At 39.4% G+C, this 19444-nt stretch overlaps 1 protein-coding gene across 1 annotated transcript in view; it reads left to right on the top strand.

Moving 5' to 3' along the window:
- Window positions 1-18970, top strand: part of mRpL44 (mitochondrial ribosomal protein L44) — a 33184-nt gene extending 14214 nt beyond the window's left edge. The window contains exons 3-6 of the mRNA XM_067159320.2: window positions 3807-4064; window positions 7006-7090; window positions 9801-10104; window positions 18735-18970. Of these exons, the coding sequence (XP_067015421.2) occupies window positions 3807-4064; window positions 7006-7090; window positions 9801-10104; window positions 18735-18925 (838 nt within the window). The 3' untranslated portion in view covers window positions 18926-18970. The remainder of the gene's footprint in view (window positions 1-3806; window positions 4065-7005; window positions 7091-9800; window positions 10105-18734) is intronic.
- The last annotated feature ends 474 nt before the right edge of the window (window positions 18971-19444 follow it).

Genomic DNA, 19444 nt, shown 5'->3' with positions numbered 1-19444 from the left:
TACTGGTAACTGGGTTAATCTCTCGATGGACAGTTTCATTGGGGAGGATTCTCCAGACTTCTTCAACCTGGTAATTTTTATTTATACAAGTTCTGATAATTCTTCTTTCAGTTTTGAGGAGCTCATCAGTTCTTCTTTCATTTTTAATTTGGAACGAAGAGTGGAGTCCAGCAAGGAAGTTGCCATTCACCACTTCTCTTCATAATCATAATGAATGAAGTTTTAAAAGAGGTTAGAAGAAAGGATCCAACAACTAATGCCCTGGATTTTGCTGATGATGTAATAGTATGGAGTGAGACAGAAGCGGAAGTACAAACTAGACTAGATCTCTGGCATGAAGCTTTTGAAACCTTAGGTCTTAAAATCAGCAAAACAAAGACAGTTGGCTTGGTGATGAGTAGAAACTCTCCAATTGTTCATCTAAGAATTGGAAATGAGGAGATGGATATTGTAGACCTTAATTAAGGCCAAGGCCGCTTCCTTCCAACTCCTAGGCCTTTCCTATCCTATCGTCACCATATGACCTATCTGTGTCGGTGCGACGTAAAGCCACTAGCAAAAAAAAAAAATTTCTATCATGCTGTACGTCAGATACTTTGGGATGAAACATTTCCGTTAGTTTCCAAGATCAGCTTGTACAAAATATATCTAGTACCTATATTGTAAGTTATGATCTTCATTTCCGTGTTGACTTTTAACAAATAATATAGAGTTTGAGGGATGTTCCACCATTCAACACATTGCAAAAATATATTCAGTTATAAGAAGACTGGTTTTGACTCCCTTGGAGTCATCATCAGTTCTTGGTGAAAATTAAATCAAGGGGAATCTGATAACAATCATCATAATGAACAACCATGTACCTATACATGATTGCATGGAAACACATCAGTGAGTTGCTAGACATTACCTTGAAATGCAAAGTACACTTGGCAAGCAGAACGTGGAGCTTAGAAAGTCCCCAGTTCTGGCTGTAACAGTCTTGTGTTCATGGAACACTGGATTTACTGGTTGAAAATATATACAAGCACAATACAGACACTTATAATGGTATGGAACCTTGGCTCTCTAAGAGCATTCTTGGATTTGACAGTCCTCTCTGAAAAAGATTGGATGAAATACACACTCATTGAAGCAAAATGTACAAAGACATAGTTCTAGCCTAAACTGCCGTGCGTTCATGGACACGGAACACTTGTATTGTTTGAAAACACACATATACGAATAAAACACTTATAGCCATATGAAATATTGGCGTTACAAGAACGTTTATGAGTTTGACTGTCCTGCCTCCGTCTGACTAAACTAGTGAAACATATATACACCGAATGTACTGTACATAGACAAACCACTTGGCTTTTAAAAGTTCTGGTTATTGGTTTCAAAAATTGTAATGTGTTCGTGGAACACAAAATATAACTGCTCGTCCTGCTTCTATCTACTGGAAGATAATGCATTATCGCAGTATGAATTAATTGATTGAAAGTTTATACACCAATGCGAAACACTTGGCACTTTAATGTTCTTGAATCTGAGTAAAAATGCCGTCGTATGTTTACACAACTCGGCATAAACTTGTCGAGCGGTCTTGTCACAATCAACCGGAATATGTGAACCTTAAAAAAAAAAAAAAAACTAAGACTTGTTTACTATTACAACCAAACGTTGCATGTGATGAATAATAAAATATATCATCAAACGGGACTAGCAATGGGTGACCCAATCTCCGGCATTCTCGCCAACATCTTCATGGACAATTTGGAAACCAATTCAATAATCAATAAAATCAACGGCTTACAACTCTGGCTAAGGTTTGTGGATGACACGTTCGCAATCATACATAGACAGTTGAACAACAGCGACAACATACTTAACGTTCCTCAACAATCTTAACAACAATATTAAGTTCACTAAGGAGGACGAGGTCAACAATTCCTTAAACTTTTTAGATTTAACTTTGACTAGAGACAACAAAAAGTTCATTTATCAAATTTACAGGAAATCATCTGCCGCTCCTTCAACAATAAAAAATGAATCGTTGCACCCCCAATCCCACAAGCAGGCAACATTTTACAGCTTTGTTTACAGGGCTTTGAATATTCCTCTTTCTTACGCTAATCTAAAAAAAGAACTACGTTTCATCAAAGAATTAGCCATGCTGAACGGATATAAACCTGATATGATCACCAAAATCATAGGTAAAATTAAGTCAAAGAATAAAACTATATTAATCCCTGAAAAAAACAAAAAACAAATTTCGCTACTTTTACGTCCACTAATCCAACCATTTACAATATCACCAAACCATTGAGAAAGCACAATATTAACATTGCATACTGGACCCGTAATACCAACCATAACATTTTCTTCAATTCCAACTCCATTAATACAATTTATGACAAATTCTCAAACTCTGGAATATATAGACTCAGATGCACACATTGCAATTTTTCTTATGTTGGACAGACAGGTCGCAGCTCCAGAATAAGGTATTTGGAACATTATAATGCTTTAAAACAGAGAAAACATTCCGCCATGAGTATCCATATGAGGGAAACGGGGCATACGTTCACTACTATCGATCAGGATATGCAAATACTAAAATACACAAACAAAAGTAGTCTAATGACCGGATTTGAAAACGCTTACATTTCCTTGGACCATCATTTTAATAAAAATAGAAATTTAAATGATATCTCAGACATTAATAGCTCCATAATAGATCAAATTCCCAATCTAATCATTAATTTCAGTATCAATGCCAACAACTTCATGAAAATCTTCCACTATAAACATGCTTTTAACCCACCGGTAGCAACAGGAGCTACTCCTACTTCGCCTCCTCGCACTGCATCCCCTCTCCCAGCTCACAACTCGTGCAGCGCCCCACCCTCCTTTCTCCTTCCGCCATCTTCCCCACATCTACGAACACATTCGTACAACACATGGAGCAACAAGTCATTGACCATCAGACCTCCGTAAACAACTAAGGGGCCATTCACTCCTCAACCAACACAAGGGTAAGCGCCTTTTTTTCAGTATTTCCCCATAGTAGGACATATTGTAAATCCCAGCAACTGACACTTACATATTCTCTTTTCTTTTTCAGGGCTCTCACGTTTTATCACCTATGAGATCTTTTAGCCCCCTTTTCGAAGATCATTGACAGTATATAATAAATAAGACTACGATGAAATATAACACGAGGGAATCTCTTAAAACAGTTTCACGCTAACCTGGCGACATTTTATCCATATATATAATTCGTTTTTCAACCATTACATGTTGATCTTAGACATCTATAACAAGTTACAATAGTTAATTTTATTGTGTAAAAAGTGTTCCCAACGATAAACAGTTTAATGCCATCATACGAGGATTATGCTCATCGTTCCGTACTAATAATCGTTCACAGCAACGTATCATCAACAATTCATATCATTCACCTACACTTCAAGCTATTTTAATGTCACCAAATATTTTAATAGACATATTCTTACTGATCATTTTTATATTGTTGTAATTAGTTTTATTGATGTATTAATAGGCGTTTTTACATTATATGCACTGGGATCAGGGCCCTGACCTACCTTGAATTAACTTATTTTGGCTGATGATGCTCACAAAGCATGAGCGAAACATGTCCTATTTTTAATATATGTTAATGATTTTATCCTAAATATAAAGGATTACTGAGTATTGAAAAGGTGGTTGTAATTATTGTAACAATTTCTACACTCCTTCATGCGTTTAAACGAATATTTACTCATATAATCATATTTATTAGTTGTTCCTTGTGTCCCTAGGAATTACAAGGCAGAACAGTATGCGTTTGGCAAGCGTCTGAATGAAGAATTCCGCGAGGACTTGCTCCTTCAGGCCTTCACTCATCGCTCGTATATAATTCAGGAAGAAGAGAAGCAGAAGGAAGTTGGAATAGAGGATCCTCAACTGGACCTACAAGACAACAGGGAACTGGTTGAAACTGGAGATCAATTCATCAGACAGTACATCAGTACATACATTCGCAGATCACTGCCTCGCTTTCCAGAAGAAGGCATTAGGTGAGTGAAAATAATTAGATTATTATTGATAACATTAGGCTTACTTTACTGTATGGAAAGAAAACCTAGGCGGAGTGTAGATATCTTCCTTTTTTCTTTTCCTTTTTAATTTGACCACCTATGGACTGCATAGAACTTTCGGATTCTTGGCCTTTCTTCTCTTCCCTTCCCAAAACCATTTCATTCTTTCGCTTCTCATCTTCCTCTCCTCTTCATTTTATTGGTTTCTTTTCAAATTATTTTAGACTGTCAGCTCTTCTTCTGAATTCTCTTCTCTTGTGGATCATCTACAGTATAATTCCAACTTCTTCTGCATCCCTCTCGACCTCCTCTGTGCACTTGGTGGTGGCCTTTAACCCCAAGATGTATTTGAAGATCCTTTTGGTCACCCACTTATCATCCATTCTTACCAGGTGTCCGTAGAATTTCAGCCTTCGTTTCAGCATTGTGTCCGAAATCTATTCAGTGTATTTGTAGAGCTCCTTACTTCTCCTTTTCTTGCAGATCCCATCATTAGTCCCCAGAATTTACCTCAAAATCTTCCTTTCCTTCTTCTTTTCTTGCAGCTCTCCTTTTCCATTTAAAATAAGACACTCTATTGGAAAGACAGAATAATTTAGGAATAAGACTGGACTAAGACAGGGGAGTGTGCTGTCACCTCTTTTGTTTATTATGGTCATGGACAAAATTGTAAAGGAAACAAAGGAAGCCTAAAGAGATGAAGATACTGCTGTTTGCAGATGATGATGTGATCTGGGGAAAGAACAGCAAAGAAGCGCAACAACAACAACAACAACAACAACAACTAGATGTACTGAATGAACAAATTGAGAAGTATGGCATGAAAATCAGTACAGGGAAAAGCAAGATTATGGTGATGTTGAACGGGGAAAGGCAAGGCAAGGGCACTGTGAAAATTGGAAGTCAGAGGCTGGAAATTGCGGACAGCTTTAAATACCTAGGAAGTGAATTAATGCAAAATGATAATGCAAATTAATTGTCAATACGTCACAAGTTTACTTGTCAAATCACTTTCAATACTTGACAGATCTTGAGAAGTCTTCAAAAGTTTTAGTTGGAACATGTTCTAATCGATCAAAGAATTGCCAAGTCTTTGACAGAAAATTGACCAATGGAATTCGAGTATATACGGTGCGTTCTATTTCGCTAGGTGTGCTGAAATTGACAGGACGGGAATCAAAACAACAAAAATGGCTTCTTCACGACTGAGGGATGTTGTATATGTGTTAATTGCTAAGTGTGAGGCACATCTCGGCCTATATTCAGTGGACTCCCTAGAGTACCACAATAAAATTAATTACCAAGTGTTGTAACCAAAGTTGAGATTTACAAAACACAACTTTATTATTCGCTTCAAATGCAAAATACACTATTTACACAAATAAAAATGAAATTTAACTTGAAGCAAAATGAATTAGGAATCTTGAGAAAGAGTCTATCTTCTGTACACTATATACAAGTTTACAGTATTTACATCCACTTCTATCTCGAAAAGATAGTCCTTGATATGAAAGTCGATAGTCGAAAACTATCCGAAGTACTGACATAAATGTTTGGAAAGTCCTTCCTTGCTGAGTTCATAAAAGCAAGTTTAATGTTGGAAGAATTCTTACTTGGCGAAACCAAGGGAGCTTGCATTAATTAGGGAAATATAACAGTATGTAATAGTATGATTGGATATGGGCAGCGGAAGAGGAGCGGTGACCAGAGGTGAGACCTCGTACTGCCAGAAATTCAGTCCACCTGGTCGAAGCACATTTTCAAGAGGAGTAGCCTCCGTGCTCGACGTAGGGTGTATTCTGGAGCTGGACACCGGGGCAAGTGGGCATCTGGACAGGCTGGGAGTTCCTCTTTATAGTACACACACGATGGTTCAGGCACGCGCACTGAGGGCTGCGCGTCGAGGCTAGAAGAATGACACTTGGCGCGCGTGTAGCTGGCTGGCGGAGCGAGAAGGGAGCGCCGGACATACAACACCAAGCTCGATAGCTGCAGTCGCTTAAGTGCGGCCAGTGTCCAGTATTCGGGAGATAGTAGGTTCGAACCCCACTGTTGGCAGCCCTGAAGATGGTTTTCCGTGGTTTCCCATTTTCACACCAGGCAAATGCTGGGGCTGTACCTTAATTAAGGCCACGGCCGCTTCCTTGCCACTCCTAGGCCTTTCCTATCCCATCGTCGCCATAAGACCTACCTGTGTCGGTGCAACGTAAAGCAAATTGTAAAAAAAATAATAATAATAATAATAATAATAATAATAATAATAATAATAATAATAATAAAATGGCAGCGTATGAGGAGATTGCAAGAGAAATATCTCAAGGAAGTGGGCAGCTTGTATGTCTATAACCTGTAAGTAAACACTGTCAACAACAATCAATTTATGTTTTCATGTAATAAGATATGAATTTCCGTTGCATTGCTGTCATTTTTATTCATTTAATGCGAGTAAATGCAATATAACATAACCTCTGCAAATGATTCCAAAAATGGCTTTCACAGCCGCAGATCTTAAAATCATGGGAATGGAATAATTTTGGGTGGTTAGATCATGTGCATTTACAGAGTTTGATGCCTGTTACTTCCAACATATGAATAAGACCTCTTAGGTCGTATTCGTGAGATGGTGGATTCGAAACCCACTCTCCACAGCCCTGAAGATTGTTTTCTGGGGTTTCCCCTTTTCACACCACTGATAATGTTTGTGTCAGCACAACGTAAAACCAATACTAAATTAATATTAAGATATCCTGAATCCACGTAGCATTCACTCCCATACAACATAGTTGGTATAGAAATGGAACTGACAGCTTTCTAAAATTAATTTTGAATTTTTAAATAGCGGCTCTTATCTTTATCTGCAAATGATATGTGAGTGACTAAAGGATTGTGCAGATGTAATGTGCATAATTTTCTGTTTCAGAGCTGTGTGTGATTACCTGATGTCTGTGGAATTGCTGGCTCATATATCTTCCGGTATTGGCACCAAAGATCTCATACTTAGTTCTGTAAGTATTAATTCCTAGTCTTGCATCATAACTACTCGATTTCTGCACAGGATGTGTAGCCTTGCGCATAGAGCAGTATTCATTGAGTCACCGCTATGACTTTGAAGGTGACACATCATTTGTTACTGTTGTCAGGCACGAAGTTGGGTACTTGGCATTCATAGGCAGAGAAAATTATTTCTGCCCCTTGTTTTGGGGTGAGGTGGGTGAGGAAAACTGCGATATGGGAATGGTGAAGGGGCTGATGGTCGAGATTCACTTACCTCCGTGAACAGTGGCAATTCTGACTGTACAGTGCTGAATAGTCAAAGCCTGTCTGCCTGACTTCTATCATTCGTTGTCACGCAGCTGTCGTCTTCGCATTGTGATAGAACTATTAAAGACGGATAGCGACATTTACATAGCCATTTTCCGAGAAAACTGAAAGACCTATGGAAAAAGGTTTCAGACAACTAATTTGATTTGGATGATTTTCTACATTTTTTCCACTGACAAAATTTTACTAGTGTAAGAAACAGAAAGATCCTTGCTTACTGAAAATTTCAATACATGATTTTTTGACTGAAATTTACTTGTTCATGTTTCTTTTTTATGTTTAATAATTATTTCAGAGGATTTGTATGGAAAAAATAATTATATCTTTGAAATCGGCAGTCTTTTCTGAAGCTTGTAGTATAATTTTTTTTTCCAACAACGTTGGAGATAAAATTGGGAACTTGGGAGAGAACAAACTGCCTCATGCTCCAAAATGTTTGATTGGACATTTCTGCATCAGTTGCTTGATAACCTTGGCAACAGCATAATTTCTGACTTGCCTGATTCAATAGCGGCTACTTTAAGTGAACTATACCCTTGTTGCTTACCCTCGTTCATGTGTAACGCATTACGATAATGTCTGTGACGTTGGTGACGAGTATTAGCTCTCCCCAACCATATTTCGAATACTGCATTTGTGGTTTTTTTTTTTTTAATTGTGTCATTCAGAATTATTTTAGTCTTGTATTTTACAAGTACCTTCTATGTGGCCCTTGCCCAATTTATTTGCTACCATCTCGGTCATTGTCACCATGAAATTATTTTACCTTAATGTTTTCTCTCTGAATCCTTATTATCTTGGTCTGGTACGATTCCGCGCCGTATGTTGTAGTTTCTTATTGAGAGCGAGTCTCTGAATTTCTCTCTCTCCGTGCGGTGGGCCATGCTCATTATCGGTGTGGTCCGCCATGAGTAATCCTTGGAGTACGATGGAGGCAAGACGTGTTTCGTTCCCTCTCCTGGGTCGTTTTCCGATCCACCACATAGATAAAGGATAACAGTGTTTCTACATAAGGACTTGTCCTTAGTGCTGATCTATCAACTTTGGGAACGTCTTCCTTTTATTATAAATTTGTAACTTCAAGTATATTTCATTTATGTGAGTAACGGATAGTAGTACACTTCTCCAACTCCAACAAAGCAAGTAAGTCTTTTCTTCATTTCTGTCTTGGATCTGCTTCCTGCTGCGTGAAGAATTATGAGTGAAATTCTTTCATCTTGAGTATCGTCGTCGGTCTTGGATTTATTATGTCGTCCAGTTTTTTTTTAGGTTACCTTTGGTTTTTCTGAATTGGGTTTCCAAACTGTATCAAGTTATACATGGGATCCGTTTGGTGAAAAGGAAGTGTAATTAATTAAAAACCTATTTATTTGATAATACTAATGAGTAACTATGAAAAATCTCTGTGTATAATCTTTAAACTACGCGAGATTTCACTTGGGTACCAGTCTCTTTATTCGTTTTAATTTCTTGTTTACCTCTGTTTCTGCTCATTTAATTTTGACTGTGCTTTGGTAATCTTTCCCTTTCCCTTCGTATTTTGGTTGGACCTGTGTGTTATTTGGGTTCATGTTTTCGGGGTTGCCAAGGACTCTTGGCGTGTTTGTCACCATGGCAACTGGTCACGGTTGTGATTGTGTTTGTTGTTGTTTGGTGGCGTTCGGCTTCTCTTAAATATGCATGTGAATTTTGGTCCGTTTCTTGGGGATTTTTCATTTGTTTTCCATACTTTATGTAATTTTGTTTTCCCCTTTTATTGATCCTTATATTTTTCTGGCCTTCTGCCGGTTTATGTCTGCTATTTTCTCATCCGCGTTGCATGTACTGGGGGCCGTGTGAAATCTCCGTGGTGATTAGCCTAAGTGTTTTTGGTGTAATGAAAATATTTATAAGTTAAAGGAATGTTGTGAAAAGAAATATTTATTGAAGACGCAATGCATAAAACATGTTAATATTTCACGCATAGTTGGATTGGTTTGAAGTTATACAAAATGTATCAGGTAATTTTATTTTTCCGTCCGGACGGCACGTTAAGTTTTTCCTTCCTAAATTTATTTGTAACCCAGTTTGGGTGGTTTTAATTTTGGACGCTTCCCTGATAGTGATGGCTTAATTCATTTTTTCTTTAAAATAAATAAATATGTAAGTTATGTTCATTATGAAAAACTTGTCCTCTTTATTGTAGATTAGAAATTTTACTACCGTACCAACATTTATTTTGGTTCATGGTCTCTGGGTAACGGATTGTTCAACTAAGGTTGTGGTATGCTTTGATGGTAATGAATTATTTTGCTACTGTCTTTAATTTTCTTGTCCCTGTTTGACTTCTACTGCTGACAGTCGGTAAGGCGGTAGATGTTTTCCCTAATTCTTCTTTTCTTTTCTTCTTCCCAGGACTTTCCTCCCGAGCCGTTGACATTAGCCAACACGTTCAAGGCTGTAGTGGCTGTTCTACTGGAGAGTTCGGGCACTAAACAGGCTGGACGGTTTGTGCTAGACTTTGTAGTGACACATCTGAGTGGGGTGGATGTAAACGACATCTGGCATCCTGAAGACTGCATCAAAACCCTGGCAGACATCTTATCCCGCGAGGGGCGATCTGAGGCGGAGCCAAGGCTGCTCGGAGAAGTGGGACGTAACACCGTCCTGGCAGCTTATCATGTGGGGATGTATGTCGACAAGGAACTGATTGGGAAAGGTGAGGTGAATTTGTTTTTCTCCTCGATTTTGCTTACTGAAATTACGTTAGCACAAGTGGTTAACTCTTTTACGCCCAGGCTTTTGGCTGCTGTCAATGTTGGAATCCTGGATGTTCATTTACATACTAATTATAGTTTCTAGGTTTTATTTTAAAGAAGCAGGGGTAGCACAGTTACATAATGTATCAGTTTTACAATGGAGTGGATATACCCTACTTTACCCTTTCAGGACTAGTTCTAAAATATCTGAGAATTGCCTCTACTGCTATATTTTTCATGTTCATTGAAACTCATTTCCGTATGCCAAGAAATCTCGCAATTCCGGATGTCTCACGTAAAGCTTATCGGGTGCATTTGGTGTCCCGGAAAACATTTTTGATTTTGTTTTTGTAATGTAGAGTCAGTCCAAACAAAATCTGCTAATCAGGTATGTCATGTGACAGTCTCATTGCCTGCCTTATGCAGGGTCTCTCATATAAATCCAGACCGAACGCACTGTGTTTGTACTCTGCGCTACGGCAGCTGCCTCAGTCGAACTTACGTCGCACGTGGCCATTGTGCTTTAAGCGTGTATACAGTCTTATATGAAATCTTACCTTATAAAAGATGCTGGAGGTGTTGTCCTTCCTGGGTTATACAGGCATTGTACCTGGTAACCATATTCTGCGTGATGTGCCACTGTAAAGTTTCTGATTTCATTCGTAATGTTTTCTTTCAGTTCCTCCAATGGATGAGGATTTGTTCGATACACGTTTCATTTCAGTTTACCCCACAAGTAAGAATCTCGCACTGTTAGATCTGGAGAACAGGAGGGGGGAATAGAGCAGCACTGATCACTCTGTCTGCACACACTTCTGAGATTGTAAAAAGGAAATCTTCTGCTGTATGAGGAGGGGCTGAATCTTGTTGAAACCACCCACGTGATTTTTCTTTTTCTATTAACTGATAGAAGAACGGCATCAAAATGTCGTCTACCCCTGTGGGTGGGATACGTCAATGAAGATTACACCCAGGCGACTAAAAGGGGCCCCAGAGGCTCTCAACCTAGGAGCGTGGGTTGGCGACCATGGGGCCCTTAGCCGAGTCCTGGCATTGCTTCTGCTTACTTGTGCTAGGCTCTTCACCTTCATCTATCCTGTCCGACCTCCCTTGGTCAACTCTTGTTCTTTTCCAACCCCAACGGTATTAGAGCATTCGAGGCGTAGGGAATCTTTCATTTTCACGCCCTTCGTGGTCCTTGTCTTGTCTGGTACTTCATTTTTCAAAGTGTCAAATCCCTTCTTTTTCCTTTTATCCTCTCTCTCTACCCCCTGTGGGTGGGGAATGCAGACGTAGACTACATTCACGGTATCCCCTGCCTGTCGTAAGAGACGACTGAAAGGGACAACCAAGGGTGATGTCGTTAGAACCTTGAGATTATTTGTGATTCGTACCATTCTGTACGGAGCATTATGGGTCGGAGTGTTGCTTGTGAAAGAGATCATCATGTGTATTCCACTGGTCTGTTCCACTGTGTTCAGTATGATCTGCCTTACCTATGTGAGAAACACCACGGGAATACGGCACCCGTAATTAGTACATCTAGATGAGGAGCACGATGGGTTTACATTACCTGTAAATAGTACCATTGTGAGGGGCCGGTGACCTGGATTTTGAACCCCTTTAGATAATAAGCATCATCCCAATGTGAATTGGATCCACTGATTGTTTTTGTTTCACAGTTATTTTCTCATCACCATTCGTTTTAGATTCTAGTCAGTGGATACATTTTGAAGTTTTCATTTTCATTTTGTTACACCTCATACCATTAGGGGCCTATGACCTTACTGTTAGGTCCCTTTAAACAACAAACATAATCATCATCAAAATGTCATCTTGGTACCTCTCTTCATTTACTGTCATCTCTAAAATAATAGGTCCATTTATTCGTCTTGCACTAACAACACACCAAACACCAATCTTCCTATCATAATGAGAGACTTAAACAACATTAGGATGTTTTGCACACCAGTAGCGAGAGTTACGACTGTTCACACGACCATTAAGATGAAACCGGAACTTTTACTTATGAAAATACAGGGTTGCAATGATAACTGTCTCACCATGTTAACAGCTGAGATTCGGAGTGGCGACTCATGCTTGCAAGGTCAAGAACTATGCTTGCACCTCACATACTGCAGCTGCCGTACCCAGAGTACAAACACCGTGCGTTCAGTCTGGAACATCATCATTATCGTCATATGAGGCGTCTAGTATCAAAACCGGCCAAGTCACTCAAGGCATATTTTTTAATATGGACGAAAAACCTGTAGAGACAAAGCAATGATGGTCAGAAAAGATTTTTTTCACAGTTATATCGTTAATGGTTTAATATTTAAGTTCCGCTGTTTTGAGAAATCTAACTCATAATTAACCCATCTTTTTTGTTAATTTAAATTTTGACTTGGTCGTTTTTGTTGCAATTTTGTACAATTTCACAAGGTATGAAAGTAAATCTTTCAGTTCACCACTCGGAACAATATCCACGTTACAGCACACAATAGTGACAAGATACGAGCACGCCGGAAATAGGATTGCTTTGGCGCCAATGACGGTAAGAAGCCCGCGAATACGTAAATCAGTGTTGCAAACGAACAAAAAACAAAATATTATGACTTCAAAGAATATACATTACAAGGAACAATTTTGCCTACTGATATTATCACATTGTTGCTTAATGTAACAACGCAAGATTCCAGACAATAATGCTGCATCATAAAGATTGTCGCTCTTTCCTTGACTTGGCCGGTTTTGAATTCACTGGCTGCATGACTTGGCCGATTCTGTTGCACGACCGAGAATTCAGTGCTCTATAACATGAAGACACGGACGATTTTAAAGCATATTCTTGTTTCACCTGATAGTGCTATACTTCTACTTCAAATTTATAACCTTAATTCATTTTCGTGAATTTTGTGACTTGGCCGGTTTTGATACTAGACGCCTCATATGTTCTGCCCACAGGCAGGCTTTCATATGGCAGCTGTCTATGCTCTCCTGTCTTCTGCCATCCTCTTCAGATCCTTGTAAGTTCCTCCTTCTTTGATGTCATCTGTTCCTTTTCCTTCCTCTCAGTCTCCTTCCAGTGCTCTGTAACAAAGAAGTGTCCCATCCAGTTCTTCTTTCTCTTATAACTTGCTCTTCTCACCAACTCTTTCCAGTACTTTTTCATTTCTCACTCTTTCCATCCAGCATATTCTCTACATTCACATCTCAAACATCTCTAGCCTTTTATCATCTTCTCTTCTGAATGTTCACATGTCTGCCCGATGTAATGCCACACTCCAAACAAAGCACTTACCAAGTCTCTTTTCTGAAATCTTGATCTAACTTGCCGCATAATACCATATTTGCTCACATATAACTCTCACTTTTTTTACCAAAAATGAGTGTGAACATTTTTGGTGCATAATATATGCGGGGATTTGTGTGCAAAAGATTGTATTCCCGAAAAAACCATACAATTTTCATTAGGCTATTGAAACAAGATAACTGCGTACCTACCCTACTCATTGTCACTGCCTTCAATCTCCGAGCTATTTTCGCATGCATCATCCTGACTTCTGTCCAACGCATTTGCGATGCCCGTCTCACTTTCAGATCCGATCCCCCTGTGGGTGGGGGCGGTAGAATAACACACACAGTATCCCTTGCCTGTTGTAAGAGGCGACAAAAAGGGGCCCCAGGGACTCTGAACTTTCGAGCGCGGGTTGGTGACCACGGGGCCATTAGCTGAGTCTTGGCATTGCTTCCACTTACTTGTGCCAGGCTCCTCAATTTCATCTATCCTATCCAACCTCTGTTGGTCAACTCTTGTTCTTTTCCGACCCAGACACTATTAGGTTTGCGGGGGCTAGGGAGGTTTTCATTTTCACGCCCTTCGTGGATCTTTTCTTCCTTTGGCTAACATCTTCATTTTTCGAACTGTCAGATCCCTTCCATTTTCCCCTCTGATTAGTGTTATATAGAGGGTGGTTGCCTAGTTGTACTTCCTCTTAAAACAATAATCACCACCACCACCTTTTGGATCCGAACAGCTGATTCCTTCTTTAATCGCTAGTTTGCGTGCTTTGAAATGTAGCATCTCATGCGAGATACTAAAGCCATCATTTTGCAACTCTGTAATGTAATGAAGCAACTCATCTTCCAGCTCACGAAACTTACCAGTTTTTGGCCCTCTGATGCCTTACATGTTCGATTGGTGGTTTCTAGCACACTGAATTCTCGACAGTGATCACGTGACTGCCTGGAGAGGGAAACACTCCCAGTTCACTTGATCAGCTCTGCCAGACAGGTAGCGATAAGCATATTAACAAAGACAGAAGGGTGAGAGGGATGGCTGAGTGTGACTGACTGGCTAGGAATGCGGTCTTGGGGCGGGGGTTTGTGAGTTAGGTATTTTTGTTACAACAGCTAGCCTCAACCATTCTGCAGGTAGAAAGAAATGCAGCTTCCTCTTGTACTGTCACGTACAAAGTACCGTAACAGCAATTGGTACAGTCCCCATAATGGCACGTCCACGGAATACTCAAATTTTATTTGTATGTACCCTATGTCTTTATGACAATGTCAGAAATGAATGCAAGTTGTATGTGGGGATTTTTTCTGAAATTTCAATTTAATGTTAAAAACTTCATAATTGGTCCATATTGAAATGTTAAAAATGGGGTGCTAGACATATGCAGTGGCGAGTTACATGCGTGCGAATACTGTATTCCTATTGAACGTTTCCTTCGTTGTAGCAATGCAAGTTTTTACCTCTTAATGGCAATTCATGTCTTTATTTATTGTACTTCCTAGATATTTGAAAGCTCTTACTTGGCCGATATTAACTTGCCCTATCTTGATATTTACTGATCGTATTGATTCTTATCCCATGCTCCTCAACCCCTTGTGGGTGGGTGACGCAGGTGAAGAATACACCCATGGTATCCCCTGCCTGTCATAAGAGGCAACTAAAAGGGGCGACCAGTGGATACTGAATTTTGAACCTTGAGATTACCTGTGATTAGTACCATCATGTGAGGAGCACCATGAGTAGACTTTTCTTGCGATTAGTACTACTATGTGAAGAATACCGTGGATCTGTGGGCGAATCACTATGAGTTTACAGTACCCATGTATAGTATCCGCACTATGATGGAGGCTCCCCTCTGTCTGGGTTCGGTTGGAACACTCCAAGGAGAAAAAATGAGGCTATCCTCACTGTGGTGTTTCAGCATGTGGTTGTGGACATCATGGGTCTGGGAGTTGCCTGTTATTAGTACCACTATGTGAGGAGTACCATGAGTTTGCATTGCCTGTGAGTGGCTCCATTATGTGGGAAACCCTATAGGTCTGCATTACCTGCAAGTAATACCACAGTGTGAGGAACACCGTGAGTCTACGTTACTTGTGATTAGTACCGCCATGTGAGAAATACCATGGTTCTACTTTACTAGCGATAATTACCATTATGAGGGGCCGTTGACATGGATTTTGGATCCCTTTAGACAACAAGCATTATTGATTCAGGATTGTGCTTTGGAAGCAGCCCCTTTGTCAGTATATATCATTGTTTTAAGTTAGTTTTTGAGAAGGTGGGGCATTGCGGGTCAGATCCACTCATTGTTCATCATCGTCCTTTTCGAATTGTAGTCAGTGGATTGATTTTGGAATTATTTTTAACTTTGAATATTTTGAGTTGGATCCGCTGATTATTTTACAGTCATATTCATCCATTCATTCTCCATCACCAAGTTTTGAATTCTGGTCAGTGGATGAATTTTAGAATTTTCAATTGTCATAACATTTCATCTCATTTCGTACCATTAGGGGCCGATGACCTAGATGTTAGGCCCCTTTAAACAACAAGCATTATAATCTGTCACCATACTCCTCGCAAGCTTAGTTTATATCTTTTAGCAGACTAACAAAAATGCTAATAGTCATTTTATCTGGAGAGCTGACACAAGTTCTGATTGCCTACATAAAATCCTTTCTCATATTATGTATGGTTTGTTTTATGTATTAGCCATACAGAACGAGTTGTTGGTGAGAGAGTTTGCCAGAGATTAGATCTTATATCAATCAATCAATGTCTAAAGGCAATGCCTTGTCGATTCAACTATTGTCTTCTGTCTTCAGCTTGTCGTTTCATCTCACAGTAGGAACTACTTCCAGCAGATCTTATATAAATAGTAAAAATTTTACTTTAACTGTAATAACTCATAGAAATATGAACATTGGGTGTCACAGGATAAATTCACTCTCATAGAAGACAGAAAATGCATGAAATGAACAGGATTGCAAAGACAAGAATTGATAAAATACAGTGTCCAAGGAAGTAAAAAAGGATGTCGTCAAGACAGAAATAATTATTACCATTTTTCTCTGAATCTAAGACGGCCTTGAATGCAAGACGACCCCCACTTTTTCCCTCAAAAAATTAAATTGGGCTTAAAAAGTGCTTTGTGGAATCATCTGGATGCCTTTCTTGTACAGTACGCATTTTTCAACTATATTTGTCTCCACGCCAACACCGAACATTGACTGTAGTTATTCTGTATTTTCTTACGGCTGCAGAATTATTCTTTATTTCCGTGAGTTTAATAACCATTAATTTAAAATTGTCATCATAACATCGAAGAGAACTCATTGAAAATTTGCCAGCAATACCTGTTCCACGTCTCTACAATACGACGATCCATCAGGAAATTATTTCTGCTGACTATAAAACTGTTTCTTTGACTAAGCGTCAGGTACAACCTTCATCATCATCATCATCATCATCATCATAGGTTGTTTTGCCACCCGGCAGGTCCATTCATGGCTGTGACCTCCATATCTCTCGATCTTGTGACCTTTTCTTCACTTCTGCATAATCTTCCTTTCTTTTTCTAATGCTGTCTAATAACTGATATCGTCTCCTTCCTCTTCTTCATTTTCCTTTTATCATCCCTTCAGTTGCTACTCATAGTAAAGTGTTGTGTCTTAGATTATGCCCTATCCAATTTTTCTTCCTATTTTGAATTACGGTCAGCATGCTCCTCACAACCGGCAACCGCTAGATGCACGTCTCACTTGCCAGCTTTGGCCGACTTCAGCAAGTAGCGATGTATAATAAAGATGTGGACGTTGATGGTCAACAGGTTTTGTGCGGGGGAGGGTGGGGTGAAGGGAAGCACCGTGGCTGCCGTGGTGTTCATTACTGTTAGGTCACGAATGCAAGACAACCCTTGATTTTTCACATGAGATTCTGAGAAAAAAAAGTCTTTGATTCGGAGAAATACAGTATGTTAAATAGACTTCTATGGACCAATGTTTGTATTTTTGGGGCTTACAGGCTATGGTCCTGGAGCATTTGGTAGTCCTGACATATCACCAAAAACTACAAATCAGCATTCTCAAGTGTTCCACTCTCTTCAACTTCTACAAAGCTGTCAGTGGAATGGAGTGGTATCACAATTCCACCTGCTCGCCTATTGGTCCACTATGGTGGAGAGGCGGTTGTTAAAATGTGTGATTAAATAAAATTAAGTTACTTTAGGAAATTTAAGTAGAAGAGACAAAATAAGGAATGAGAAAATCCGGGAAGAAATTGGAGTGGAAAAAATGAATGATAGAATAGAGAAGAGCCGACTAAGATGGTTTGGGCACATAAAGCGAATGAGCGACGAAAGAATGCCAAAAAAGGTGATGGAAATGCAAATCCAAGGAAGGAGAGGCCGTGGACAACCACGATTGAGATGGAAGGATACCATCCAACGCAGCATTATAGAAAGAAACCTGGACTGGGACACAGTGTTGGAGGAGGAGTGGTGGAAAGACCGAAGAAAGTGGAGAGGAACCATATTTGCCCCTACCCGGCTACAGCTGGATAAAGGGAAATGATGATGATGATGAGGAAATTTAAGATTTGCTCATTCCAAGAAAACCAACGCTTCCCATGGAGCACAGAGCTCACGGACAACACGTCCGCTCTACATGATCTCGAAGACAGAATTAAGCTCCCCGCAGCAGGTAGCCCACACTGGGTGGTGCAACAGGAAACAGCATAGCAAAATTAACAACCAGTGAACACGCAGTAGTTACCTTTTGATTTTACTTCAGCCAATGAAATTTAAAAATTTAATTCTGTGGGTTATCTTGTCCTTGGACACTTTTCGATGCTTGGGTCTTGTGCAAGTCTCATAAAAATCAACACGTGCAGTACAGGGTGTCGCTTCCAGAAATTCAGAGGATTAAATTTAATACACATTTTGAAGTGATCCAGAATTTACTTGAAGTAGGCCAAATATAGAAACACTCGCAGTACATGTCACATCATCATCGTCATTATTATTATTATTATTATTATTATTATTATTATTATTATTATTATTCAGCTTAAAAGAATCTTAATTACCATTATATACAGAACACCTTAAGCTGCAGATTGGACTTTCTGGTGTTTGAAAAATTTGATGATGACCATATGGCTTTCTTGAATGTATAGATTGTATGGATAAACTGGAAATGACAGTCAAATGGTTAACATGAAAGTTTCTTGTATATTTGTGCATTGTCTTCTTTTTTCTTTAACTGTATGTGGTATTTCCCTTTCGTTCAGGTGTTGGCGAGACCATCGATATAGCAAAGGAAATGGCTGCGCTTGATGCTCTCAAGAAAATGTTCTGTACAACGGACAGCATGTCCCCCTTCTTATTCCACTTGGATGTGGACGTAGATGGTAAGAGTGTGGACCCAGTCCAGAATGTGAGCATTGAGAACTGGAGTCAGAGAAATATTGTGCAGTGTTAGTTTGTATGTAGAAATATACTGTATATTAAAAACTTACTGCTTGTTTTTGTTGTACTACTTTCTCTTCTGAGTGATTCCTTTCTTACTCACAACTCTTTCACCGCGGCTGTCAACTTGAAACGTTCCCATACCAAGCAAGAAGAAGAAGAAGACTGCAATCAAAAATAGGAACAAGCACTTGCAGGAGAAGGCATTAAGGACCCTGTAAGAACAGTTTAGAAGGAAAAAACATCACCATTAACTGCTTAGAATTCTCTGACAATCTTGTGCAGAAGGCTTTGAGTTGGCTATCATACAAGTTAACACCTTGGAAGAGATGGCAAGGAAAACCGGCCTGCAGATATTGTTTGAAAATATGAAATTCATGATCAACACTAAAGATGTGCCAACAAGAAATCAAAGGGTATGATGCTGGTTCTTACAGAGGATGTCTGTCACATCCTATGATTGGTTTCTCAAACTGCAAGCACTTTCGAGGCTTGAAGTTGAAGAACATGTCTCCAACTGACTCGGCAGCTT

This window comes from Anabrus simplex, chromosome X (assembly GCF_040414725.1).
Source record: "Anabrus simplex isolate iqAnaSimp1 chromosome X, ASM4041472v1, whole genome shotgun sequence".
In the NCBI taxonomy this organism is placed as follows: domain Eukaryota; kingdom Metazoa; phylum Arthropoda; class Insecta; order Orthoptera; family Tettigoniidae; genus Anabrus; species Anabrus simplex.
The sequence above is the reverse complement of the archived record's forward strand: the minus strand, read 5'-3'. Positions and strand labels throughout refer to the sequence as shown.